This window comes from Platichthys flesus, chromosome 9 (assembly GCF_949316205.1).
Source record: "Platichthys flesus chromosome 9, fPlaFle2.1, whole genome shotgun sequence".
Classification (NCBI taxonomy): domain Eukaryota; kingdom Metazoa; phylum Chordata; class Actinopteri; order Pleuronectiformes; family Pleuronectidae; genus Platichthys; species Platichthys flesus.
In genome coordinates, this window is record NC_084953.1 from 8,259,304 (window position 1) to 8,286,969 (window position 27,666).

Consider the following 27,666-nt stretch of genomic DNA (forward strand, 5'->3'; position numbering starts at 1 on the left):
CCTTTATCCTCCTGATCCTAACAGCTTACCTGTGTCCCTCTGCTACGCTCACTTTTGCTCGGTCAATGTGAAAGCCTTTACGTGATGGCATCTTCCCCGTTGTTTGTGCAGAAGTAAATAGTCTCAGGATCCAGATCGTGATTTGTGCCAAGTTGCAAAGACTCATCTGGCTAATTCCCCTCTATCTGAGACAATGTGTAACCTTAAAATGACAACAGTTTTGAGCAGTCATCTGTTTACATTTCAGTGCTTTGCAGACGTCTGTAACAAAGTGTTACACACAGGTTTTGTAACGTGTGTATTTTATTTTTTTCGAATTTATTATGTCTATGTAAATTCATTTCATTCAAATGTGTCTCTACTCCCAGGCCTTTTAAGAAGGTTTCCAGGAGGAAAATAAAGGTTATTATTGCAATGTGATGTATTTGTCAGTCGATGTTAGTTTAACTTAAAGTTATTTCAGTAAGTCTTTTCAGAAGCATTATGAAAAGGGGAATAAACCAATGTCAACAATTCGTGTGATGTAATTTCCATCAATAGCAACATGACAAAAGTGCAACATATCGACACATTGTGCACATAACACACATCTGACATGTGAAATAGTTTCTTTAAAGATAAAAAGACATAATAACGAGTGCAAATCATATTTTTGATCTAATTATGGAACCATACTCCCCAACCATGGAATCGACGTATTCAAAACAAAAAGAAAATATAAATATATAAATTAAATAAAACCAACACACCAACCATCACTGCTTCCCTTCATTACCACCATTTGCACAAGTGTCGCATTTAAAATAACCGAACTACGAAGCGGGGGGGGAACTAACAAGCTAACATCCCGGCGTTAGCGACACATTCGTCCAGCGCTTCCTGTCTCTAGCAGGCTGCAGACCGGGGCTGTTGCTGGCTGTTAAACAGGCCCTTTCATAAATAAGATGAACAAACCGCGCTGAGCTCCGGAGGCTCGTAGGACTCGTGAATCATTACCTTCGTGTTTAACAGCTGATAAAACCTCCTCCGCTCAGCGACACATAAACACCCGCTCGCTCGTCATTGACTCGGTCAGGTCGTGATAGCAGGTGAAAGCCGAGGCGAGTCCCCGCCCACACCACTCGCTGATTGGCTACGGGGCACTCCAGGGGCGGGGAAGTAGAGGAGGCCGGTGTCGATTCTGATTGGTTTTCCTCCTGTGTTTTGGTAAACGTCGACAGCTGATTGGCCAAGGGCTGGCAGCGCATCCGTTTTGTGCACGCTCTCGGTCACTTGGATAATAACTGTATTCGTGCAATGTTTACGTGGTTATGAAATACATTTTTAATGATAACTTTTTGTGAATAAGACTTATCTAAACAAGGGTAGAAAGTGCATCAGAAAATCCAAGGCCAATAAACAAATGCATTAAAAATCAAAGTTATTCAATTCAAATCCGTTTTAAGCAACATATAACACATTAAGGTTGAGATGTTAAAATGTATAGAGAAAACGAACAGTTCCCACAATGAGCAGCACTTTGGTGATTGTGAAGAGGGACACAAAACAACTCCCTCATCAACTTGAAGTAAAACCTCTAGCAGACTCAGTGGGCGGCCATCTGCCTCGACAGGTTGGGGTGAGAGGAGATATTCTGATTATAAACAGCACATCATTACATATTATACCGATCACTTATTAAAATAGTATCAATAATAATCATTTACAGTTTAATAGTTTTGTTTAAAAACAGGATGGTCCCATTTAAAACATGATCATGACTCAGCAGAACCTCGTACAAAATTTTCCATTTTCAAAAGGTCTCATTTAATATGTAGACACTGAAACCTACTCATCAAGCACTGGCTTCTCAATAAATAAAATAAAAAAAGTCATCATACAGATCGTTTTAATGAACATCCCCAAAACAGCAATGTCTTAAAAATTTATGAATCTCTCTGTCTCATAAGGCAGTTTTCCTCAGTTGTGCAGAGTGTCTGCTAACTGTCAGGCACAGTAAGAAAAACATTATATGAATAGAAACAGAGCGTCGCACCCAGCAACTTCCTCTGAAGCTTGTTGGACACACTTGATACACAACACTGGAAGGACATTACAATGAAATACACCGACCCTCTCTAATGATTCAATTCAGATTCCCTGCATCATGCATGTTTGCCTCGGGCACACCAGGCGGGAAGACTCGTGATCACTCAACACTGTTCACCACCATGTGAATTAGTGAATAAAAAAAAAAATCTTTGCATCTCAGCTATTTCCTGCATTGTTAAGTATCTGATAAATAAAGAATGAGCGCTAACATCTATACGCACTTTAAAATAAGTTCTTAAAAAAGTCTAATCGACTTTAAATTTAAAATATATAGCTAGACTAATTTGTTGTGTTCAGTGGTGTGACAGCAGCTCATGATATGGTGTGCGATCAATTGCATAATATTTTCTGAGTTTGGCAAAAGTTCATGTAGGTTGAATACTGTGCAGTATTTTCGCCCCTTGCAGAAATGCTCAAATAAACACTGGCTGCTCCTGTCCCGTTAAGAGCCGATATGTCGAGGCAGGCATCGTCTTCAAGTGAATCTGTCCAGAGAAGAAAAAGAAAATCATAATTCAAACTTTGAGAATATGTAATGATCACTTTTCAAATCCTCCAAATAAATTCCAGCATTTAAAATCACCTCTCCAATTGCATGGGTCAGGATCTGGATGATCTTTTCGTGCTGCGTGGCGACAACACTTTGTCCATTTATTTCAATGATGCGGTGCCCGACACGAATGCCTCCTCTCTCTGCTATACCGCCCCGCATCAGACTGCAGATCTGCAACGAGGAAATAGAGACATTTTAAATTCAAGATCTTATTTAAACATGTTTGAAAGCTGGGTTAAAAGATTATTTTATCAAGCCATTGTTTAAGGTCAACTTTAACAATCAAATTTAAAATAAAATACTAAGTGGAGTTGGTGAAGGCTACCTTGGTTCATCTGGTTAATATTTGATTAGATTCTTTAGATAACCTTCAAAAAACAGAGGTGGTCAATTTACCTTCAAAACAGATTAATAAATATTTGTGTAGATGTTTTTTTTCCCAGTTATCTATGATTAAAATTGGGTTTAGTGTCATGATCAGAGTCTTGTGGAACAATGCTCAGGTAGGCTGTTTAATTTAATCATTCTCCAATCACACAAAATACAACAATTAGCTGTGTGGGTTTCTACACCTGACTTGATATCGACATAGTAAAAATATGAATATTGACATACAATGCCGTCCTCCACACTGAAGCCGAGCTGAAACTTGAGATCTGGTCTCTTGATTATCGCGCTGGTGACCGGAGGGCAGTGGACGATGCTGAGCTTCAGGTACTTTTGGCTTTTCAGGTCCTGAGATGGAAGAAAATGTCAGGAACAACAAGAGCAAGAGGTTAAAAGTTGAGTGTTCCAAGGGGATAACATTACTTTCTATTATGTTGTCTGTGTTATGTGACTTTGAGCCTCATTGTTGGTAGTTGTCTATAAAAACATCCACTTGGATTTACTCAGTACATCACAGCCCCTTAAGCATTTTGGCACTGTTGTTGATTCTGTGATTTCCATGAGTTATTAATGATGACATTATGTTGTTTTGTTTGAAAAATGCTTCTCATTACTTTGCAGATCAAACTATCTTGGTTTCAAGGACATAAGAACAGGAAAAGGAGAAAATTCAGCATTTCAGTTCAGGAAAACGGAATCAAATCATTACTGAGACATAATCACACTAAGTGGAAACACAGTGCCATCTAGTGTGCCTTTAAGATACTACCTGAGCAAGTATATGTAAATGATCACTTGAGGCAGTGTATCTAAAGCTACTGAAAAATTCCAGCATGAACTCAAACCGCCACAACTTTTATCATCATTGTTAATACTGTTGTTGTCATTTTAATGATAGGTCTGTGCAGAATCTTCCCGTCTTACCCGGATGATGTTCTGGCAGGTGGTGATAGGCAGACCCACCATGCTGGTGCCGTTAACGGACATGATGCGGTCACCGATGCTGAGCTCGCCGGAGCGCTCAGCTGCACCTCCGTGAAGTAGGTTGGCCACCACCACAGTGGGCAGGATTGAGCCCCAGCCTGACTCCACCACTGCTACCCCCAGGAGCTCTCCAGCAGCCTTGGTAATGGCCACCTGAACCACACAGAAATCTACTTAACAAATTACTCTCTTACAATTATGTTCAATCTATTTAGTCATTCACAAAAAACCTCCATAACACACTTGAGGAAAAATAACTATCTCACAGGAGTCTTCTTAAAAATATACTTTCAAATTTTCACTACTTTGTTTTAATGGTCACCTTAGCTATAAATTACAGATGTGGTGTGTATGAATGAGAAACCGATTCCACTTCAACACAGGCCTGCTGTATTTTGATGATGTGAAACTGATATAAAGCTGCTTACATCTCTGAGGTTCTGAGAGTCAGAGAAGTGGGCCAGGTCTCCGTTGTAGAGCTCCTGACTCTCCAGGTAGTCGCTGTACTCGCCGGGCCTCAGGTCGCTGGCTTTGAGGCCGTTGGTATGCAGGAACTGCTGATAGGCCACTCCGAACGCCTGACCAATAGCCTGGGCTATCGTCTGAGCCTGGATGAAGAAACACGAGAGAAGAGAAAAGAGGTTTCAACAGAGTCGTTGCATTAACATCTGTGATAAGACTTTTGGATCTGGATGGCCGGTTAAATATATATTTCACCTCATATTTTCATATTAACAAATTCAAACAAATTAGCTAATTTGCGAAACACTAAATAGAACAAATGTCACACCCTAAAAAAAGTTCCCTTCTTTTCCATAAAAGGTGATGCCTTTTTTTATAACATAGGTATCTTTTATATATGCTAATTTATGGAGTCTCACCCACTGTGAAATGTATTTCTGAATACAAGGAATCATATGAAATAATTTAAGCTAGGAAAACCTAGCTGAGGAGACAGGAGCTTCATGGCCTTTAGTGTGGCCCGTAGCTAATTACATTTCTAAAAGAAACTCCTCCCGTTCAGTCTTGCCAACTGTGGGAAACTGGGACGACAGCCAGACCTTTTTGCATTCATGAGATCTTGCTGGCTGTCTGGAGGAAGGAAAGCAGGCCAAGCTGAAGCTGAAACTGTTGTCTAGCAGAAAGCAACACATTTGATCTGATATATACAAATTTGAAAGGAGCAATACAAACTTTAATAAAGCCAGTTGTTTGCTTGATGTTTGCCTAAATGCACCAGCCTTGTACTGAAGAGATCAAGTTGTGGCCACTTTGAAGATCATAGAAACAGGGCAGGGAACACTTATTTTTATCCTCTAACCACCACAACAGATGTTGGGAGTCCAGGGTTGAAACTTATCGAGGCAATAAGTCAAATTAAAGTTTAGAAAAGAAATGTCGTCCTTCTGTAACACTTTTTAAAGACTGACTCACATCCTCAGAGGAGAAGACATGACAGATCATCAAGCACTTCTTCTGCGAACCCGAGGAGGATGACGGCGAGGTGGAGTCAGAGGGAGGATCACTATCCTGTCCTTTACGCTTCCTTCGTGCCATGAGGACCACGATGTTACCAATGTCTGCAATGTAAGAGATCATCTGCAGAGCGTGGTCCATCATCGCTTCCTGACAGAAAGAGGTTATGATGGGGTTAATACAGTTAGAAAAAGAAATGACAGGAAGGTCTGGTTTTCAGCTTCACCTGCGGTGACTTGAAATAGAAAATTCATGACAAAGAACATGATCCCACCTTTATTTTTAATTGTAATAAGTAATGTACACATTTCTAAAACTCATCAAGGTAACAGGAGACACTAAATAGAAACAACAAGCTGCTATAACACAGGACATTGAAATGTAAGAGTGTGTAAGAAAAACTAGACATTAAATGATTTTAAACTGTCGTTGCAGTCTCCTTTAAAGCAAGAGTTTTAATGAATGAATTGCCAAAAGGTTTTCTTCTTGCATATAGAATAATAAACTAAATTATAAAGTATGATTTTCCTTTAAATGCATTTGTGTTTTAAATCGTAAGAATATCATTTGTAATCAATAACTGAAACTAAGAAAGTGAGTTGCAGTGAGGCACAACCACGCTAAGGGGGGAGCTGAAAGTAAATGACCCACTTTTACTCCCCTGACAATTCAACCACACAGTTGAGGAAAAAATAGACTCTACTATAACTGCAACATTACTGCAGTGCTCTCATATTAAATCCCCATCCAGTTCTATATTAAGGATTCCTGCTGTGAGAGCTCAGTGTGGATGTGAAAATGAAGAGGGGTACTGCTGCGTTAGAAAACGTAAGTACAGTAATGTATGTTTTTTGAAAAAGGAAATCAAACTGAAGTTAATCATTTTTCATGATAAGAGTTAGTAAGAACACTGGACACATACCGGCAGTTACAGACGTCTAAGCTGTCCAAAAACCTTCAATTTCTTTTAGGCAAACCGACAGTATGTTGATATAATTTCCTTAAAACCTGAAAATTAAGATTCTAATATAACCGAACATCATAATTTAATCCACTCTACGACATGTCATCAAATGAGATTCCACTGATCCATCCACAGATTTTGTTTGCTTAAAGTCCAGGAATGCAACCAATATAAATGGTAGAAAAAGCCTTGACACAACCAATTGTACCTAATAATAATAATACTTTATATCGTACACTCCTATATTTTGATTGAGTACAATTGTATAATAGTGCTTTAAAAAATGATAAAATGCTGATCAAAGTTTTCAAACTAGAGGAAAGTAAGATAGCTAAAGAACTACATTAAGACAATGTACAGTAACGTACCTGTGTGTCAGCAGTGAGCACTTTGATTCGCTGCGTGGAGATGAACAGATCCACTTCCGTCATTGGCTGAGACTCACCCTCTGGAGCCTGAAAGAAACACAATCCAGTAAAAAGAGAGCGGTGTATCAGATCAATCTCAGAACATGTGTCTGGTTAATGTTTTCCTAGATACGGGTATATGAAGAAACCTCAGCAAGTTGATCTTATGGTAATAGAAAGATCTTAAATGTATACATATATGGTATATTAGTGAGAAAAAGCTTTACTGAAACATTACCTCAAAGAGACACTATAGCAATATAACACAGAAACTGCAGTGCTTAATGTTCACGTCTGTTGTGTTGTGCTTCAATTTCAAAGCAACATCCATGATGGACTTCACCTTTATTCGGTCCACAGCCTCCTGAGCCTGAGTCATACGAGCGTTGGTAGACGGGTTCTTCTCGGATTTGATCTGAGTGGAGCCCAGATACTTGGACCCAAATATTACCCCATCCAACAGGTCTTCAGGATCACAGGGACCAGGCACTAAGATACAAAACAGCATTGGTTATTAAATGACGTTGCTTCTATTCTTTATGGTGTCGATGAAAGAAGTAGTTACGTGATTTACCGTCTTTGTATGCAGGGCGATCATCAGCACTCTGCTGTGACAGCAAAGAGGAAAATTAAGGATTTATAGCAATGCATTAGCTGATAAAATGAACTTTAAAAGATCATTATTGTGATATTGTGTCTCTTTTCAGGCCTTTCACCTTATTGTACTATTTTCAACTTGACCCACCTTCTCACTGACTGCAGCCGCTTCTTCATCCGGAGGCTCCTCACCCAGCTTCATCCACACTGGTTCAGGATACTCTTCGTCAGGCAGAGAGGAGAGGGAGTCCTCCCTGTGACGCTGATGTTGCCCATTCCTATAATGCCCCCAGAACCTTTGTGCATCCCCCTGACTGTAGGAAACTGACACCACTGCGTCCACCTCTCCTACGTGGGGCAAAGAGGTGGGACGTGGTCTAGCACCGATCTCTGTGCACTGCAGCAGCCCTAGAACGTCTCTCTGGTGGCTTTCAGAGAACAGCAACCCAGTGGTTTCAGTGCTGTTATCTGTTATTAGGGATGAAGAGCAGGCTTCTTGCTCAGACGTGCTGGAGCAGTGATGGTGAGATGGTGTTTGAGGATCGGGATGAGGCTCTTCCCCAATCAGCTGGAGCTGGCTGAGCAGGGAGTGGATGCGGCTGTGGTCTTCGTCAGCTGATGTTCTGTTAGGATATTCCTCTTCTGTTTCTATATAATCCATGTCCCTGAATGTTACCTGCTTGTTGTCCTCCTCCTCCCCAACACCCTCCAAGTCTTCCTGCCTCACCTCTTGTTCCTCTTCCACTGCTACATCCTCTTCTTCCGCTTCCACCTCAGTGTTCTGCTCTGGTTCTGAATTGTTTTGCACCAGTTCCTGCTGGTTTATGTCAATCTGAGCCACTGTGTCACTAATGTTTGAAGGTACTAATACTGGCTCCTCTGGACTGGCCTTGTCTAAGCCGTCAGAAGGAGGAAAGCTTGGGTCATCCAGGTTGTCTGCGGAGCCCACCTCACTGGAGGAGTCAGACCTCCAGTCTAATGGAGGAGGCTCAATCATGTTGAAGGAGTCCAGATCCTCCACCTCTGAGCCTGGCAGAGCGGCCACAGTCCGTCTAATGAACTCAACCCCTGAGGCTTCATTAACAGGGACAGAGTCAGACCACTGGGTGTCTGAGGGTGCAGAGTTGGACTGATCAGCAGGGCATACGTCTGTGTCCATTCTGTAAGTAAGTCTGTCAGAGGGAGAAATCACCATTACACACGTACTTCTTAGTGAACCACAATGCAGCAAACTTACGCAGAATCTGGTTCATGAGGTTAATCAAAAATCCATAATAAATAAGAACTGCTACACTCACAAATCCCCCAAAATAAATACCTCTGTCTAAACCCAGCACTGAACTACAACCATTCACCCTCTTCGTCCTCGTTGCACAATGACAATCAAGATAGAAGCAGCAACCTAAAGCTCAAAGTTCATGGACATCATGTGCAATGTGTGTCACCATGAAACCCCAGGACTCACGCCCCTCTCACCTAAGAAAGAAATGCTTAATACATATATTGCAATTACATGCAAAATATGAATCAAGTGCCTCAGGAGTAATCAATCAATATCTGTTTACATGGCACCTTTCAAATGATATTCAAAGTACTTGGCAGGTAATTGACCAAATAAAGGGGTTTAGTATGAATTAAAAAATTTAATTAACAATAAAATAAAGTTAAGATTATACGTGAAGAAAGTCAGTATATTAAAAGATATAGAAATGGAGGTATGGTCATTCTGATCATACGTGTTGAAGAAACAAATCATCTTTCAAACCAATGCAGTGTTTTTTAGGAAATCTACTATTTAAAAGAGTATTTACAAATAATTCTCAGTTTTGTGGCATGTTTACAAATACCCGTTAACACAAATACATTTGTGTATCCCATAATAAATAATATTAGATGTTTTTTTACGGATGTACACGTTGCTTGTCCCTTTTAATTTTAAAGGATGCTACATTAGACCATTAGATAGCCGATCAAACTTTATTAGTCATGTAGTCAAAGTCAAAGTGAACTTGATTGTCAATTCAGACCAAACAAGAAGTAAACGCATAAGTAAACTGAACACACCAAAAATAGACAGACAAAAATACATACGGAAAGACCTAAAGAAAAACTAAGCTATAAAATGATCAAATGCAGGTCACTTCTCAGTGGTTGGATTATTGCACCAAGTACATATAAACTTGACACTTGTGAATATTTATAAATTGATGGAACATTTAATTTTTGCACAGACCACTGCAGCATTGTGGACGATATGAAAACGGAAAGTGAATAGGGACAGGACGTGGCGAACTGAGGGAAGCTAGTCCAAGGAGCTGGAGGCTAGTTGGCTAATTAGCACAGCGGCATGCTAACGGGAAACCCGTTCTAAACACGGGAAGACAAAATAAAACCCCGTTTCGAGTTGAGGAGAGCGACTCTGACCTGGCGACGAGGGGCCGTCTCGGTTCCTTTGTGCCCGGACGCTGACTCCTGACGCAGCCACGACACAGGAGTCGACGTGGTTTGAGTTTCGAGCCTTTTCCCAAACTCCGGCTGTGTCCTCTTCGTCATGCCACCGACAGCAGCAGCAGCGCCGGTGAATGAGCTGAACTCACATCGTCCCCGGAGAAGCTCGGTCAGGGTCCGTGTGAAGCTCAGTCTCCTTGAAGAAGAGGAGGAAGAAGATGATGTTGTTGTTAAAGTCACTGGTTCTGGAATGGAACTGTGCTGCGTTCACGTGCTCCAGTCCGCCTCTCCGCGCTCACCGCCTACACTGGATTTCACAGCACTTTCCCCACAACACGTTGCGTTTACAATGAACGCTGCTGTGTGTTGGAATTCATAATGATAACAAATAGCTTTCATCTGACTTGTCTTTCAAAGGTTTAATATTTGCACTCAAGAGATTCATAGCTCGATGTTGATGTGTCCGTGAAACCCTTGAAGGCAACAGTACCACGTCACTTGATCATTAAAAATTCGTCACTTCACAAACACGTCATCATCTCGAACTCTATGAGAATTTAGATTTCAAACAGCTTCTGTTTCTCATCTGATCAGAATCACAGTGTCGGTCTGTTCACATTGAAACATCCATAGCTGCTAGAGCAACAAAATCTCAAATATCATATTTCCTTAATTGGTGAATACACTTGTGTCATAGAAAAGCACAGAAGAATATTTTGTTGCTGTACTCAGACATAAATATTGAAGATTTAAATGCTCCATCAGGCACTGCAGTATAATAAAAAAAGATCTGTCTTTGTAATCTAGAAAATACAAGAGTTTAATCAAACATTTTCATTATTTTAAAACATGATCTACAATTATTTTATATTTTATTCATTTACACTTGACTGTTTCCACAAAATGGATCACCATTGTTGTATAAGGCAGACAAACCCTTAGTCCAAAGTCTCACATTTTGATTCCTCGATGGAAATCAGATATTTCTGCTGCTAATTTCATACAATAATACAATTTAAAAACCTGTGGACAATTAGTTGTAATCACAAGCTTTAAACCCAAACCCTGAAGAAATACAGTCACAGCAAAAAAATTTCCATCTGAAAAATCTTGACAGCCTAGTCATCACAATAATAAAAAGGCATAACGAGTCCATATACAGATATATGGAGTGTATGAGGCAACAATTGCCTCATACACTCCATCTATCCTTTATCACATCAATATAATCATCTCAAAATCTGAAAACAGCCATAATATCCCCTTCTTCAGCAGTGACATTTTAAGTCGATTGACTGAGGAGGTGAAGGTTCAGTGTCACGTTATGTCTCATCTGCATTAAATCCAACGTTAAACATACTTTAAGAGTCCTCTGCTCCTCAGGCAAAGGAGTTCCAGACAAAGTTGTTGTATTTGGTGGAAGTGGCTACCTTAAAGCAGTGTGTGATAATAGGATGCAATATGTGATAACTGCAAGAATTATTTTCCCCAGAAGATGCATCCGATTAACCACAGAGTCGTTAAGACTTCTAAATCCTCATCTTGGCCAAGTTGTACACTTTCACAAAATACAAGTTAATACTTTATTCTGCATATGAGGAATCATGTAATAAATGAATGTCCAATTTGTGTGATTGCAATGTTACAGGGGTTAGCTTGGAAATAAGAGCAAAACAAATTGATTGATTAATCACATTGATCTTCCTACACATCCTTTCAGTCACTGTACATCATTCGCTCAGTGCTGATCTCAGCCTCTAATCTTTTCCTCACTGTGAGGTGATGATGATGTCCGGTCAGTCGCCAGTGCTAGTATTAATCAAACCAATCACAGAGGAGAAGGTGCCCATCAGCCCCACCAACCAGCTGGGGAATCGACCAGCCCAGAGGAAGCCAGGTGGCATCCAGTGAATGGCGTTACTGAGGTCAGCCATTTTGCTGAGGATGGAGAGAACCTCCCCTCGCATTCGGTTGTGGAGCTGAGCTTGACTACAGGGACAAAGACAAACAGATTTTATTGTCGTATAAAGTCTCAGAGTTAAGAGGCCTTCATTATGTTAACTGCAAAGTGAGTGTTTTCAATAAACTGCACCTGTTGTCAGCTGCGTCCCTTCCACATCTGTTCAGCTTCTTCTTCAAAAGCAGCAGAAGTCGAGTGGACCTGAAAAACAATAGATTTAAACTCAGACGAAAACTTTTTTTATGATTCATATTTGAGCAATAAAATCCAGAAACACTGTGAATAACCAATGTGACAAAGGGATTCACTTTGAGCATAAAAGCTGCTCGTAGCTTTCGTGGGATTAAGTCAAAGAAACGTCTGCTGTAGTTTTTGATTTGTACCGGTTATTCTCCAATCAAACTTAGAAATATGTTCTACATTTTGCAACAGAAGAGTGAAAACACAGACCAGTAAAAATAATGTGTAAATAATGTGTAAAACCTGTGTTTGGGCTCATATGAAGGAAAATATGAGTTAATAAGATAATTTTATATAGACATGTATATAACGTGTGTTGTGTGTTTTTAGACATTTGACAAAATATATGACTAAAATTAATGTATAAAAAACATGTTGAAATACACAATATAAAATTCCTATGGAAATATAAAACGTACACTAAAAACATTAAGACCTATAAAGTGTTTTTACTCACCTGAGTATTCCCAGCAGCAGCGAGGTTCCCCACAGCACCGTGCTGAACAGCCACCATTTGTCAGAGTTCACTTTCACCAGCTCAGCGTTGCCGGCCCACGCGATGTGTTCACAGGGGTAATAGAGCTGATCGGCCACATTGTTCAGCACAGAAATCCAACGCACACCTGAGTCCTCCTCCTTTTAGAGACACACGCAAGGTAGGTTCAATGTAAGACGTTAAGAGGGGAGAGTCAGAAAGTTCAGGCACAAGCTGGATTCATCTTTAAAAGGTATTTCATGCCCTGCAGGAGACTCACCTCAGCTCCGAACCCATAGCTGTGGGAGTAGGCCAGCATGGAGAGATCATCGAAAAGCCTCAGCACCGTCCTGCACTGACTCAGCTGAGCAGAAAACAGAAGCAGACTTTTCCCGAGTCGCTGGAACGAGACGTCGGTCTCAGCCTTACGGGAGAGAACTCCTCCAACAAGCTGGGAGCCATAACAGACTGTCCTGATCTGAAAAGACAACAGAGACCAAACACCAGCAGCTTAGATAGATAGATAGATTACTTTATTCATCCCCAAAGGGAAATTAAGTCGTCATAGCAGCCGGTACATTTGAATACAATAAAATTGAATAAAATAAAAAATATTGAGGTAGAAAGAATAAAAACAGAAACACAAGATAAATAGGTAGATAAGGTGCAGTGGCAAGACGATGGTAATAGTACAGATGATATGCTGGTAATGTTATTGTTAGACAGTATATACAAATACAATAGTACAGTATATATAGTATAACATAATATATATTTATATATGATAGTGATTATACCAATATAATAGAAGTATATAGTAGTAATGGCAGCAACAGTATATATAATAATAATAGTAAATATAATAATAATAACATGTACACATTTATAAATATGTGTATATAGACTTATATATACAAAGAATATACAAAGAGTATGATATAGTATGATATGATATATAGTAGAGGTAGAAATATAAGTATTTGACTATATAATAGATAATATAATATACTATGAGTGTAAGAATATGCTTACAGCATGTTTAAGAGACAGGAGTGTTTCTGAGAGAGGAGGAGCCTTTTATTTATTAAGTGATTAACAGAAATGTAATCACATATTGGTTTCTGTTCTGTAATCAAGCTCATAGAATTACTAAAATGGATTTAATGCTTTTATTTTGTACAGGAAACTGAATATTTTACTAAATGTTTACGAAATTTGGAAAGCCATCATCAATTCAGAAAATAATCAACAGGTTACTTGAAAATGGAAATAATGAGCCAGCAAGCTCTAAACATATTCTTTTTTACAATTTGTGTTTTCAACTTAATCCGCATCAACATTGTATTTCATAATCATAGAAAGAATATTATCAATGATCAGTTTTACATAAAGTCTATATGTATTACACGTAAAAGTGTTAGCAATCAAAAAATAAAATTTTGAATTCAAGTTTTAATATGATAATGTCCAGTATTTATATTTCAGTACCAATCAAATGAGATTACCTCTCTATATGCTTAATGTGGGTACAAATATAGGTTTAGGTATATAATCAAATAGGTATAAATACAATTATCTGTTAGTTCTAAGTAAGTAATGGCTTTGTTATGATTGTGAACATTAGAATTAGAGCAAATGTTGACTCGACCTTTCACCTAGAGTAAACAAAACTGACCCCCTGCTGAACCTACACTGACGGTACAATATAACTCAAAGTTGTGTATAACCGTAATGAAGCTCAAACTATAGATGACAGCATGGGATTGTGTTTGCAGCCACCACTCCACTGGTACTTACAACTCTGTCTCTGCCCCTGTAGGACTCCAGCAGGCGGACCATCGCCTCCACACTCTGCTGCATGTCTGCACCGAGGGACTCTGAGGAGAGAAGCTGCTGCTCCACATCTGTACACGAACTACAGCTGCACACAAACTACAGGTTGGATTGTGGTTCCGCGCTGGACTTGAAACAGGAAGCTCCCCGAATCAGACCCAAGTAGATGATCACCGAGCGACTGCACAATGATGGTGTTTTGCTGCCCTCTTCAGTTTGAGTCACGTGATTTCTGCTGATGTATGCGTTTCAGTTAATACAATAAAATAAGTATCGGTTGTATCTATGAATGAATTGTTATTCGCTCCAGTGTTTTCTTCGCAGGTTTTGTGTGTATATTATTGGTGGTGTGATAGGCCTTCATATGGGTACTATGTGGTTTATATACAACACTACAACACATCTATATCAAATATTCTACACTTATGTCCAGTTAATCGAAAATGAAATAAATATTTACTTATATGATAAAATATGATAAATAAATATTTTCTATAATCATACTGCATCACATATGAGTCCTGTTTTTATTTTCAAACCTGGCTCACTCAACACTTACAGCTTAGGAACTAAGCCCCAATCTAATAATAATAATAACAATAACAATTTTTTTCCTTATTATACAAATAATACATTATAATATATTATATTGATATTAACTTACAATGTTAAAGGTTCATGAATATTAACATACAACTCTAACTCTAATAAAAATAACTTGAGAATGTAATAATCCCATCTGGTCTTGTAGAGAAGCACATCCCCAAATAAACTGTGAACATTTTATAAGAGAATGTCCAATATAGCAGATGCAGGTTCAATCTACTTGTCTGATTGGTAACTTTTTTTCACTAAACAAGACCATAAGGATGAATATAGTACATTTATTTTGCGTTCTTTTATTGTTTGCATTTGGCCACAGCTTTGATACAATGCTGGGACCTTAAACTTTGACAGATTTGGCCACAACCACAACCATCTTGCCATTTAATCCCAATTGGATAAAAAGACAGAGTTATCACTGTGAACAGATATAAACAGACAGACAAATGACACTGATCACAATAAACCCGTCCTTTTCTTTGCAGCGTGGGTGTAACCAGCTCTGTGTCAGCAGCTGCAGCACCGAGGTGGAGATCCTGAAATGCTTTGCACAGATAACATCAGGAGACTCAAGAGCTTTCCAACTGTGTAATTGTCTGGTAATCTAGGCTAATGTGTCCTGTGGGAGGGTGTTAAAGGATAACCTGGGTCATGATGGGGACACAGATGAAGTGTTAAATCTCATGTATTAACTTTGCAGTGATTAATGAGCTTGACATGGATTGAAAGTTTCACAGTGTTTGAACTCTGTCTGAAAGAAAGAGGATGGCTGTTCTTTATTTGAATGTATCTATGAAGGGCCTGTAAATATTGTGTAATGTGGAGAAACATACATTTAATCGTTTTGTTATTATCTTCTTATGCATTGTACAACTTAAAATATCTTCTTTCAGATTCAGAGTTGTTGTTTTGGTGATTCACACTGACCACTTCCTGACTTTTTTCCTTCCAAATGTTGGTTTTTGTTCCTCATACTGCTCCATCATCTTCATCACATGACACTTGACTCCACCAAACATTACTTCTTTGAGCAGTTTTTTATTTTATATTAAAAAAAAGGGTTCAAAAAAGGCAACTTAACAAAGACATTTTATTTATTTTAAGTTTTATCTCAGAGGTCAAGCAATACACAAAGTCACAGTTATAGTGTATTCATTTTCTATACAAGCAGTTTAACAAACAATACAATGATGACAAGTCTCGGCAAAGGGTTTGTGTGTGTATTTATACATGTACCTCAGCTTTTTATTGATTAGTATGTTGTTATGAAGTTTGTGTCACAGCCAAGTTAATTTGCTGGAGAACAGGAAAACTGTAGCATTTTATCCTGACTGACCTCTCTCTATTCACTTCATTTCCAGCTTTTGGTTTCCAGTATGTTGAAGATATGGTTTTACAAGGTTTATATCTTTATTTAATTACTTATTTTTAATCAATGTGAGTGTGTGTGTTTGTGTGTGTGTGTGTTTGTGTGTGTGTGCACGTGTGTGTTTTGTAATGTTTCAATTATCAGTATTCGGAGAGTCGTTGTCATAGATATCTGAAAAGAGAGACACAAATTAAATGACAAATAAAGTATAGTGTACAACGCTGGGCATCAAAATTCTAAATGACATCAGCACAGTTAGTTTATTATAGAACAAAATGATCCAAAGATAACTCACCACATGGGTAGTGAACATCGTCATATATGTCTCCTTCCCTGCAAAGGAAGGCTGATATTACACTGACTGCAGTTACCATAAGAGCAGATTGAACTGCAAGAGATTTGGGTGCATACAGTACATGTAGTATGTATCTGGGCTGTCGTTACAATAGTGACAGATGTAGCAATAGCTTAACCTCATTTAATGTAATACAAAATACTCTGTGTTTGCATATTGTTTATATTTATATTTTATTTGTTTATCTTTCGTTATATCAATTGTTTTTATAGATCTTCTTATCATCATTTTACCCACCAGGAAAATGAAAAGGAGATTAGTTGATAATAATTTATAAGTAATTAAAAATACATTTCATTGAAAATTAAGTATTTTTTACAGAGAGATGTAACCAGAAGTAATAATTTACGGAAACAATAAATATCATTAATAAAGATTGTGATTCACAGTTTCCCCCCATCTATAGAAGTCAAAGAGGAGCTGATACTGTTATAATAACACTTATTTAAAGGGCAACTTCCTTATTTATTGACACTATAAAGAGGGAGAAATTTAGTTTTGATGGTAGCGTCACAAATGAACCAACAAATAGTTCGGTACTTACATTGGAAGAAGAAGCGATCTGGATACGTAACCAACTGTGAGGGGCGAGACAAAAAAGATTTTTATGTTTATTGATATTTAAATCTGCCTCCTGCCTCCTGTATGAATCCAAATGGTAAAAAAACAAAATAATACATGATTACACAGCGATGCTTGTGGATAGACTTTGGTGATGCCCTGACTTTTTACATAACACAACCATGTGTTCGCTTACATTTTCCTAACCCGTCGCGACACAGAGCTTTCTTGCTGTTGGTGAGCTGGATGATTTCCAGGACATCTCCCTGAGACACATGGAGATCCTTCCCTTTTGGCTTCTTGATGATGCAGTTAGGATCCACCATCATTACGTGCAGGACGCTGAATGGCCCTTCCAACTAGAAAAAAACATGTAAAGGGCCATTTTTAAAGTTTTACGTTTTTATGCATCATATCCTAGTTTTGGGCTTTACATGGGGTTCCTCAGAGATCAGTACTGGGCTATGTTCTTTCCTTAAGAAATGCATTTCCTTTCACTGCTATGGTGGTGTCACTTTGCTTTATCTGTGAAAAACATTTACCTTGAATCTTTTTCTTAGCTCCTTCTCAGCTTTGGGATCTATGCTGAAAATAGAAGGGATTTCACAGTTTGTTTTGATCGGTTATCTGATTTTTTTTTTACAAAGCTTTACAACCAGTCACTTCCTGTTTCATTGCAGTGAATTAAATGTGATGCCAGATACCTTATCTCAGGTGGTGGTGGGGGGAAATCCTCAGTTAATGGTTGAACGTCATCATAGTCATCTGTGGATATCATATACACGTTAACTGATACTTCTGAACCTAGATAGATCATAATTGTCAGCATCATTGGAAGAATCAAATAATAACACATGAATTCAACTATAGATTAAGCTTTTGACTGGGAACTGATATTGTTGATTATTCTTCTTTTTTTTTAAATATGAAACTCAATAATATAATACATATTAATCCAATTTTGCCAGTGATGTTCATGCATGGTTTGTTATTTACCGTCATCTTGACTCATGCTGCAGATTTAAGGAAACACAAAGTTTGTGTTAGCTGGAACAGATTCAGGTGAAAAAGAAACAGCAATGCAACTAAACAATGTGGCGTGTTGGCAGGTGATTACTGCTGAACTTCATAAGTTAATAAGTTAATACGGTAGCTGTATTAAGTTAAGGGGGTGTCCTCTCAACATAACAAGAAAAAGTTTATGTAGAGCAGTGTGAGAATAATCAAATGTACCTGTCATTGTCCATATTTAACATCTGTGGGGGGTCAGGAGGTGGTGGCGGTAACACTGATCTTTTTTGGGACTGGAGCACTTTGCGCTTCACTTCTTCATAGTCAACGTCCACACACGTGTTGCTGATGTATCCGTCTACAAGGATACAAAATGACAAGACTCTAAATATCTCACTTCGGTGTTTGAGCCAACACAGATTCATCTCACGGAACAAATAATGATCCGTTTTTTCACAGGGTGTCTGTGTGTAAAACAACGTAAAAAAATGTTCTGCTCTGGATAAATTGTCTCACAATAACCATACTTGTAAAGCATGAATCAAAATGTAAAAGAAATGCATAAAGATCACCATAAAGAATTTAAAATAAACAGACTGGAACAATGTTATGTGTTTCCGGCTGTGTTAAGTGTGATAAGTCTTAAACATTAGTTAGATTTATATAAATGATTGTACACAGCAGCCTATATATTATATGTATACATATATTTAAAGCATTAGCAAGAGAGACCTTAGTTTAAGTTCACAACTTCATCACTGTCAATATAGTCAGTTTAGAATTCATATCAAACCTACGGTAACATTATCAACCCTAATTTCATTTTACAGAAGAAACCAATGTAACCACACGTGACTTTGAAAAAACTTTACACAGCTTCACTTCAGATCCTACTATGCTTTGTTTTATCGCAATCGTTGATGTTTTCAACCTATGTACTGTCTGTAATCACTAACTTTGTTACAATGCATTACTGACTAGAAACATTCACTCAACACCAAAGATGGAAGAGCACATGCCTGAGAGGTTGAAAGGGAGTGACAGGACCTTTTGTTTTCAGAGATAGAGATGTGTATCATCTGCGTAACATAATATGTAATATTTCTATTATACAATTTGAAGTCACGTAGGAGGAAACAAAAACCTGCCTAAACCTCTTCAGCCTCAAAATGTATATGATCTGAAACTGAAGAGCACAGTTGTCGACAGTCGACAGTCGCTACGAATAAGATGTGTCATCCCTCAATTCATCCTTTGCTCGTATACCAATTTATATACCTGAACAAAGTGTAAAAGTGTTTTGCAGTATTTAAAACCAGGTATTTCTGTTTTCCTCGATATTTAATTTGAAAACTATGTTTACAGAGAGCAACAGATCTCTGCAGTTCATTCTGAATTAGAAATTCAAAGTCAAACTCACAGTTTCCAGTCAGCGAACGAGCCAACCATTTGCCTCCTGGATTATCTCTCACTCGTAGGATCTCCACACTGTCGCCTTGTTGTACGCCAAGGTCCAGTTTCCCTCCTCCCTGCCAATCATGTCGGACTTTGGCTATATGAAGAACCTCAATCTCCCCTTGTAACTATAGATGACAGATTAAAAAAGGGGATGAATTTGCAGACTCGTAGAACCTCAATGTTTCAGGTAACGTATGAATCAGGAATTTAAAAGTAGCATCTTTAGTTTAAAATAGTATTGATTTAATAAATGTTTTTTCTGCAGGATTTTTCGACCTGAATAATGATCATAACATTCATGAAGCTAGAATCTCAGCAGGTTGACTGCTCAAACTAACCTTGATAACTGAGAGAAGCAAGATTCAATGATTTATTTTCCAATGAGTATAATATTCATGCTTTCTGTATTTAGAGCTCGACCTCAGGATGTTTAACGGTGGTTGGATGTTTCTTACCTGAAAGTTCTTCTTCAGCTCGTTCTCTTTTTTCTGACGCTCTATCCGTTCTTTCTTCTCTCTTTCCTGTTGCTTTTGAGCTTGTTTCTTGTTCATCTTCACAGGATTTTCCTGTTTCTCCTCCAACTGGTCCCTGTTGTGAACAAAATTCCAAATTCAAATAAAAAATGACACCGTCACCTATTGACGATGATAACATTTACTAATGACGAGCAACGAAATAAGGCTTCACAGCATTTATGATTTCTCATTGTTCCCTATTACAATGCTATTACTTCATAAAAAAATATTTGTATCACACAATAAACAATAAAAACAGATATCATCATTTATTTTCCTCTATGGTTAAGGTTCTTATATCCCAGCTGTTACTGTAAGGGACGATTGATAATTAACTCAGAAGAATCCATTCATTCTGCATCAAGAATTTCCAACTTCGCATTTTCAGAACAGATTTTATTTTCAGATTTCCCAATTCGCCCACATTCTGTCTGTAGTTGTGTTTTGTCTCATGATTGCTCTCTGACAGGAAATGTGCGAGGAACAGAAACAAGTTGTAAGCAAAGGAAATAAATACTCCACTGGCTTTAAAACAAAAGGAGCAGATACCGAGGCATTTCATCTCGAGCAATACTTCAAGAAGAGACACAGGTGACTTTGAATGGGCCTCATTTGTGCGTCACTTTGGATAAAAGTGTCTGTAAAATGAATAAATGTAAATGAACACCGACCACTTGCAAATAAAACTATGATTGAGGAAACTAGCAATCTCATCAGTGTGGTTGTTGAATAGCAGCCTCTGCAGCAGCGTTAGCAGCAGATGCAAAAATAGCAGAAGCAGCAACAGAAATAACTGAAGCAACATCCTCCTTCATATCTATTAGCAGTTATAGACACTTTCTAAGTTTTGATCTATCAGATGCAAACTCAAACAAATGAATAGTAAGTGGTAGAGGAAGTACGTGTTAACTTACCCATCAATAAACTCATATATATCTTCCATGTCCTGCAGGAGAAACATTTATTTGAAAATAAATATGAATTCTGTTAAAGAGCAACTGTGCCATCCATATTAATGAATACTTAAGCATTGCAAATAATAATTTATACTTCATTCTAATAATTCTTTCATTTCAGTTTCTGGTTTTCTATACCCACCCCGTCCACACAGTGCGAACCGTTGTCACTCAAGGATTCTGCAAATAAACAATATAAAAGAAACCTTTGATAATCAAAAATAATTAGAATTTAAAATGTATCAGATGTTGAAAAGCTTCAGGAACAGAACAAGCTGCAGTGATGCACCGATAAAAAAATGTATGTATTTTACCGTTCCTCTCAAAACTTGCAATGTCATCATAGGTGTCATGGTCCTCATCAATGTCTCTGCAATAGATGTGTGCTTGTTCAGTTTTCATAATAACACACAGTTTTCTCTTACTGGTGTTTACCAATTTTTTCAAGCTCTAAAAAATGAATAACTCACGGGTTAATCCCTGAAGGAAATGAAAATATCATTGTGCGGTGGCCTTTTTCCGTTATTTTCTTATCACTGGTTGTGTATGTAAAGATATGATGGAAATTAAATGATGGTAAATACTCACGAAGAGGCAACCGGGCACGGCAGTCTTCCTGGTTTGCTGGGGCGGGGCGGCGGTACCAGAGGATTGATCACTCCTGGTGAAGACATTTTCGTGGCTCCTGAAACTGGCGAACCTGCAGACGAGAACCAGAGAGAAACATTTGTACTTTTGTGAATAACACAGATAAACAACCATGACAGATGTGTTGTCCAAATGAAAAACTGTCAACACAAAGCCAGAGAACTACACACACATATTCCTGAAATGTTACCACTGTAGATAGACTTCTTTGTTTTTATTGAGTTTGACTGTTGTTAATTATCATATTTACAGTAAAAGGTGAAGCACACTGCTGTTAGTCAGTGTTATGATGTGTTTAAAGAACATATGAAATACATTTTACAAGATTCATATTATAAATTCAAACTGTAATCTTTGATGGAAGACTCTTGTATCTGATGTTCTGTCAGTAGTTAATATAAAATGTTTTCAAATTATATTACCTATCTTAAAAATAGCATTTTACATGGAGAAGTAAATTTGGCTTTGCCTTTTCATGTGAAATAATAAAAAAAAAATTTGCTCTGTCCTATTGAAGTGAATTTCTAGTTTGTTTTCCAAACTCAAGTAAAGCACAGTCAAGATTCTGTGAGGAAATAATAAAAGACAAAGACTCACTTTCAATTTTCCTCATAGCGGGAAGGGCAGGTCCTCGGCTGAACCTCATAAAAGGCTCCAGGTTGACACTCGGAGGTCGCTTTGGCTTCAAGGGCAGTGGCCCATCAGGGGGCAGGGGCCTCCTCAGCGGGGTCACCTCCCCGGCGCTCCTCTGTTTGGGCCGTGGTCGGAGTGGTAGGGGGGCGGCGGTGGAAGCTGATGCAGGGGACGCAGGTGGAAGCAGAGCTTGAATCTGGGCTGGTCTGACGCCTGGAGGCCTCTGGTGCCTCAGCATCATGTTCTGGAGCATCTCCCCCTTCTGCTTCACCTTCCCCGTGTCTGGTGGCGGGACGGGCGCTCTGACCCCAGAACTGAAAGGCGGCCGAGGGATGGAGGGAGGAGTGGAAGGGATGGAGGAGGCCAACGGCTCTGGCCTGGGCAACCTCAGCGGACCCGGGCCAGTCGAAGGAGGAGGAAGGACAGGAGACAATCTGTGATGGGCCAGGTTGTGCTCCGTCACCGGGAGGATCCCTCTCCCAAACCCGGGCCGTGGAGACTTTGGGGAGCTGCTGTCTCGGCTGCTGTTCTCGAAGGTGCTGACCTTGTTGGTGAACCGCGTCCGCAGAGCCTTGACATCAACGCTCTCCTCCTGCGAACAACACAGGATCACACAAACTCACAACTGCAGCTGCTCTGTCACTGACACAGGAAGTTAGCAGCACAACGGGACGTTTACCCCCCCACTCTCACGTACACACACTGCTTGTTCAAAAAGCCTGCACTTTCTTTATCGAGAGAAAAGAGAAATGCATAACACAATTTCCTGGTTGTTTTGATCCTCACTGAGATAAATCCCCTCCGCCTCCCTGCTGCACACCAAACCTTTCAAAATGCAAAAAAGGAGCTGAAGGTAGAATGTAGTTATTCCACATCAGAGTCATTTTAACAGAATTTATTAGCAAATAACGAGTGGAAACAAATGCAAACATTGAATAAATTGTCTATGGCACCAATTCTCTATATCAGACCCACTTAATAATGTCCTTTTATCTGTTCAAAACTACACACTGTAAACCGTAACTATAGTATTTTTTACCGGGTTGAAGAAGACTCAGCTGATTCAAACATTACCTCGCGAAAACTCTAACATACATCCAGCGTGTTGTCACTGAAATCACACGTTCAGAGTGTTTTCTACAAGTCTGGTTTAGTTGCATCATCTTCTGTATTCGTGTCGGTCAGGGCTCTCAGGGCTGATAACATGCAAACCACACATGCAAAACACACCTGAGCATGTTTGCGAGGAGGAGTGCTGGTTTAAAAATGTTGCGGCAACGAGGTATTCTATGCATCAAGACCTCATCTGCTTTCTGTCGGTGTTCAGTTGACCTTTTTATCTTATTTCTGTGTGATTAGAAGTCAGTTCCTGTCAGTTTTATTTTTTACATTGAACTGCACCACACTGCTGATAAGTAAAACTAACAGATATATATAATGCAGCCTGATACTACAGCCCTGCCATTAATCTTAATACTTTTCACTTTCGATTGACACTGTCGGAGAGGTATCGTTTTAACTGTATGGTTGTTTTTGAGGTTGTAGCTTTCAGTGGTGAGAAACAGAACAACATGATTATACCGGGAAATGTTTCTGATCCTTTGTCCACCCCCTTTCACAAACTCATGTCTAAGTATGCATGACATCAGTGACACATAGCTGAAATTGACAATGCTATAGTTTTCTATATATGAAATTTCTCATGTTGCATTAGTTTCTATCAGATACCACTGATAACCAGGGGGTGGCAACTTCCTGGAATCAAGCAACAGATTTGGAACCCCCCCCCCCCCCCAGATTAGTAATAAAATTCCACAAAACTATTATTATGGTCGTGCATTTAAAGGTTCAGTGTGTATAATATAGTGAACTCTAGTGGTGAAATTGCAATGTTGCAGGTGAAAACTTGTCACCTCAACCTCTCCTTCCCTGTGGTAGGTTTCAAACTCAAAAGGTTTTTAGTTTGTCGAGTCTGGACTATTTTAAAAAACATGGTGGCCTCCATAGAGAGGACACTATTCCAATGTAAATATAAAGGGTTCATTCTAGGGTAAAGAAAACAACAATTAGTACAGTTTAGATAAAACACACTAGTGAAAACATCACTAGTATTGTTTTGTTTTCAATTTCTGCCGATAGATCAATTTCACCTAAATCTAACACACTCGACCTTTAAGTAATTCAACCATGCTCTTTCTTTATTATAATGTTACTGAAAATTATTTATTATTCTGACATCCTTTACTGTCTTTTATTATTATTATTATTACTTTATTATCTTTGGGTCTTGAGTGTTTTTATAAAATATTTAGATGGATGAATGTAAAAAAAAGAAGATTGTTGGTTAAATAAACTAGACTGGTCCGGGACAAAGATGCATATAAATAAAGGACATAATTATTCTATATTCTTGGCAAGGTATGAAAGAGTTTTTAGATTGTTTTGAGAATAGTCAGTAAACCTAAACTTAGGAAAACCCCAGTGCTGACAGGTTCGGACTGAAACTCTCGTCTCCAGGCATCTCTGTGAGTTGAGAGTTTAAATGTCGACAGTTGCACTTTGAAAGTGAAGACATCAGAAGCAACAGAAACACTCCCCTTGGTTTGGTGTAATCTCAGCAGGTGAGTCATTGAACATCATCATGTAATTGTTAAAGGTGACCAGAAACCACAGAAGTGTAACAGAAAGAGGATTTTGAGAGAGAAGTCAAACAGGATGAACAAATATCTCTGTTGCTTTCTTGACAAGGAGAGTTCTCTCTGATAACCAAAAGGAATCATCTCCTTCGTTGGTCTGAAGAGCTGTGAGCTTCACAAAGCCAGAGCGAGGAGTGTGAAGAGGTGCAGGAAGTGCTCACAACCACACAACTCTGCACCTCAGACAGCATCCTGCAGCGGTCACCATCGAGACGCTCTCCTGCAACAGTCAGCTGCAAGCTCGTCTCGCTCACTCTGTGGCATCACGAGGAATCAAAGGAGACAAGCAGTTCTGTGTGCGGGGGGGGGGGGTTCTACTCTCATTGTCTGCAGAGAAACACAGCGTGTGCAAGCATGTGTGTGTGTGTGTATTCACATTTTTATAGCCGATTCAGGACCATAAGCAGCATGAATGCTCACCCAGTCAGGACATGTTGACCTCATGGGGACCATAGGCCTGTCCTACAAAATTGTGGTTTCTGGAGTCCAGGCTAAGTCAACGCAGAGTCAGAATAAAGATAGTTGTGCAAATATAAATGTGTGTTAGTGTGTGTGTGTGGCGTGTTTCCCCTTCGTTGACACACATTAACTCAGGTGCTTTTTTTTAAAATTGTAGCTGTGCAGGTGCTGCAGTGAAAAACACACAACTGCCAGAAAAGCTTTAACAACAGAAAATAAAATCAAGACCGTCACATAAAATATGACTTAGATGTATTACTAAAAAAATAAAAGGGATTTTAATCGTTATTTGAGGGTGAAAGCCTTTTTTAGTATATTGTGTTTCTGTTGATCTTTTGTTAGACAATATCAATAATCAGTATCTACCTATTGACATGAACTTTAAAACATTTTGAATTGCACATACCTGTAGCAAAGTTCAACAAATATACATAATGCTGTTCTTTTATCACATTTCTTTACCAGCCAGTCTTTACTGCAGAAAACACACATTGATGTTGTCGACTTAAAAATACAGTGATTCAGTTTAAAGAGTTAAGAGTAACGAGACCTGAAGGAGGAACAGAATCATTTATGGTTTAAAGATTGAATATCATTTAACACTCTTTGCATATTAGACAGTGTTAAAGAGCGAGCACAAGTGAAGCGGTGTTGAGTCCTCACTGTGAATCATTAACTTGGGTGATAAAGATTCTTTTCATCTGCAGCAACAAGAACATTTCTTCAATTCTAAATCCTACTTCCCTGTTTTTACTGATGTAACTATTATGACACAAACTGTAACTGAGAGGATTAACTTTCCCCAGAGAGTCGGGATGTGCTGTTTCAAATAATCATGGCTTTCAAGTTTTGTAAATTTGGTCAAAAGTTTAAACGCTCATTCAATTTGTATTGAGAGACCAGGTAGAAGGAAACTGATATTGAAACATAAAAATCTGTTAGTGGTCGTCAGTAGTTATTCATGAACATACAGCACAGAAGGAAGAAGTTTGAGAGGTGCGGTGATGGAGATCTTATTTAGATAATACTCACCATGTTTGCCCTCAGCGATGCTCAGTGGTGAATAAAGTACTCCATGTCCAGTAATGATTCAGGAGCCAGGCTGACGCCTCTGTACAAACCAGGAAAAGCTCGGTGAGAGTAAATAAGGAACGGTTCTGTGTCGCTGGATGTCATGCATTCACTGTTTCCTTTTTATTGTGTTGTCATACTAAAACCTCATGTTACTGCAGTTCCTGTTTGCAAAGAGTCTCGTTACTTACCTGGTTCCTGTCACTTCCTGCCCCTGAACTCTCCCTCCACCCCAGTAAACTCATATAGACTTTTAACACCCTTTTTCTTGCCCCCCCCCCCCGCCAAGAAAACCACGTGTTCACCCACGTCCTTTATGTGTTTGTATAATCATCCATGTTGATATCATCATATCAACATAAATGTAAAACATAAACACCAACAACAAATATTTGATCTATATACATTTAACTATGTTAATTATGAATATGTAAATCATTGTTGCAGATCCAGATCAGGGAGCAAACCCAGGCTTTTTTATTTATTTACTTAAATCATTTTATTTCTGATTTCCTAAAGAATATTTAATTGACCTTGAGGGGAAAAATCCAGCAAGTTAATGGAACTGATAATAATGAGTGTGTGTAATTTGTTGCATCTTGATTTACTGTGTGTTTCTGAGTTCTTTTCTTGGGCTGATGACCTGTGAGTGACGTTTGGAGTCATAGTATTCTACTGAGCTTTTTTTTTAACTTCCTCTAATCTCATGTTTCTTAAGATTTGAATCCCTGTGACCTGAATGGGCCAAGAGATGAAAGTTATTAAGTTTCAGTGACAATGTCGATTTTTATTAATGTCCCTCTTTGTGTAATAGAGTCTGTATTTGTGAGTAGAGAGTAAAGGATAACACAAAAAGAAAAAAAACAGAAAGTAAATAATTTCTTAACAAAAAACACAGGTCAAAGTCTGCGAAATA

The 27,666-nt window shown here is 38.7% G+C and overlaps 3 protein-coding genes across 5 annotated transcripts; all 3 read right to left on the reverse strand.

Annotated features, from left to right (window-relative positions):
* Nucleotides 1-1,683: 1,683 nt before the first annotated feature.
* Nucleotides 1,684-10,236, reverse strand: si:ch73-40i7.5 (amyloid-beta A4 precursor protein-binding family A member 3). 2 transcript variants are annotated; one of them, XM_062395200.1, is made up of 11 exons: nucleotides 9,884-10,236; nucleotides 7,608-8,631; nucleotides 7,437-7,467; nucleotides 7,206-7,351; nucleotides 6,824-6,910; nucleotides 5,450-5,641; nucleotides 4,444-4,623; nucleotides 3,956-4,168; nucleotides 3,260-3,379; nucleotides 2,675-2,815; nucleotides 1,684-2,576 (listed from the first exon to the last, which is right to left on the reverse strand). In XM_062395200.1, the coding sequence occupies exons 2-11, from the start codon at nucleotides 8,616-8,618 to the stop codon at nucleotides 2,505-2,507; spliced, it is 2,193 nt and encodes a 730-aa protein (XP_062251184.1). In that variant the 5' UTR covers nucleotides 8,619-8,631; nucleotides 9,884-10,236; the 3' UTR covers nucleotides 1,684-2,504. The 2 variants fall into 2 exon arrangements, with proteins under 2 accessions (XP_062251184.1, XP_062251183.1); XM_062395199.1 differs by having other exon boundaries at nucleotides 7,437-7,470.
* Nucleotides 10,237-10,709: 473 nt separating this feature from the next.
* pex11g (peroxisomal biogenesis factor 11 gamma) lies at nucleotides 10,710-14,556 on the reverse strand. The gene is made up of 5 exons (XM_062395201.1): nucleotides 14,380-14,556; nucleotides 12,863-13,060; nucleotides 12,565-12,743; nucleotides 12,000-12,068; nucleotides 10,710-11,896 (listed from the first exon to the last, which is right to left on the reverse strand). The coding sequence occupies exons 1-5, from the start codon at nucleotides 14,440-14,442 to the stop codon at nucleotides 11,704-11,706; spliced, it is 702 nt and encodes a 233-aa protein (XP_062251185.1). The 5' UTR covers nucleotides 14,443-14,556; the 3' UTR covers nucleotides 10,710-11,703.
* Nucleotides 14,557-16,094: 1,538 nt separating this feature from the next.
* Nucleotides 16,095-26,958, reverse strand: si:ch73-40i7.2 (FYN-binding protein 1). Of its 2 annotated transcripts, XM_062395730.1 has the most exons (17): nucleotides 26,942-26,958; nucleotides 26,712-26,790; nucleotides 22,489-23,116; nucleotides 21,832-21,943; nucleotides 21,558-21,613; nucleotides 21,386-21,423; nucleotides 21,202-21,233; nucleotides 20,228-20,360; nucleotides 19,735-19,897; nucleotides 18,537-18,672; nucleotides 18,300-18,316; nucleotides 18,008-18,068; nucleotides 17,846-17,888; nucleotides 17,500-17,662; nucleotides 17,287-17,320; nucleotides 16,683-16,720; nucleotides 16,095-16,558 (listed from the first exon to the last, which is right to left on the reverse strand). In XM_062395730.1, exons 2-17 carry the CDS (start codon nucleotides 26,712-26,714, stop codon nucleotides 16,521-16,523), a joined length of 1,695 nt encoding a protein of 564 aa, XP_062251714.1. In that variant the 5' UTR covers nucleotides 26,715-26,790; nucleotides 26,942-26,958; the 3' UTR covers nucleotides 16,095-16,520. The 2 variants fall into 2 exon arrangements, with proteins under 2 accessions (XP_062251714.1, XP_062251713.1); XM_062395729.1 differs by lacking the exon at nucleotides 26,942-26,958 and having other exon boundaries at nucleotides 26,712-26,928.
* Nucleotides 26,959-27,666: the final 708 nt, after the last annotated feature.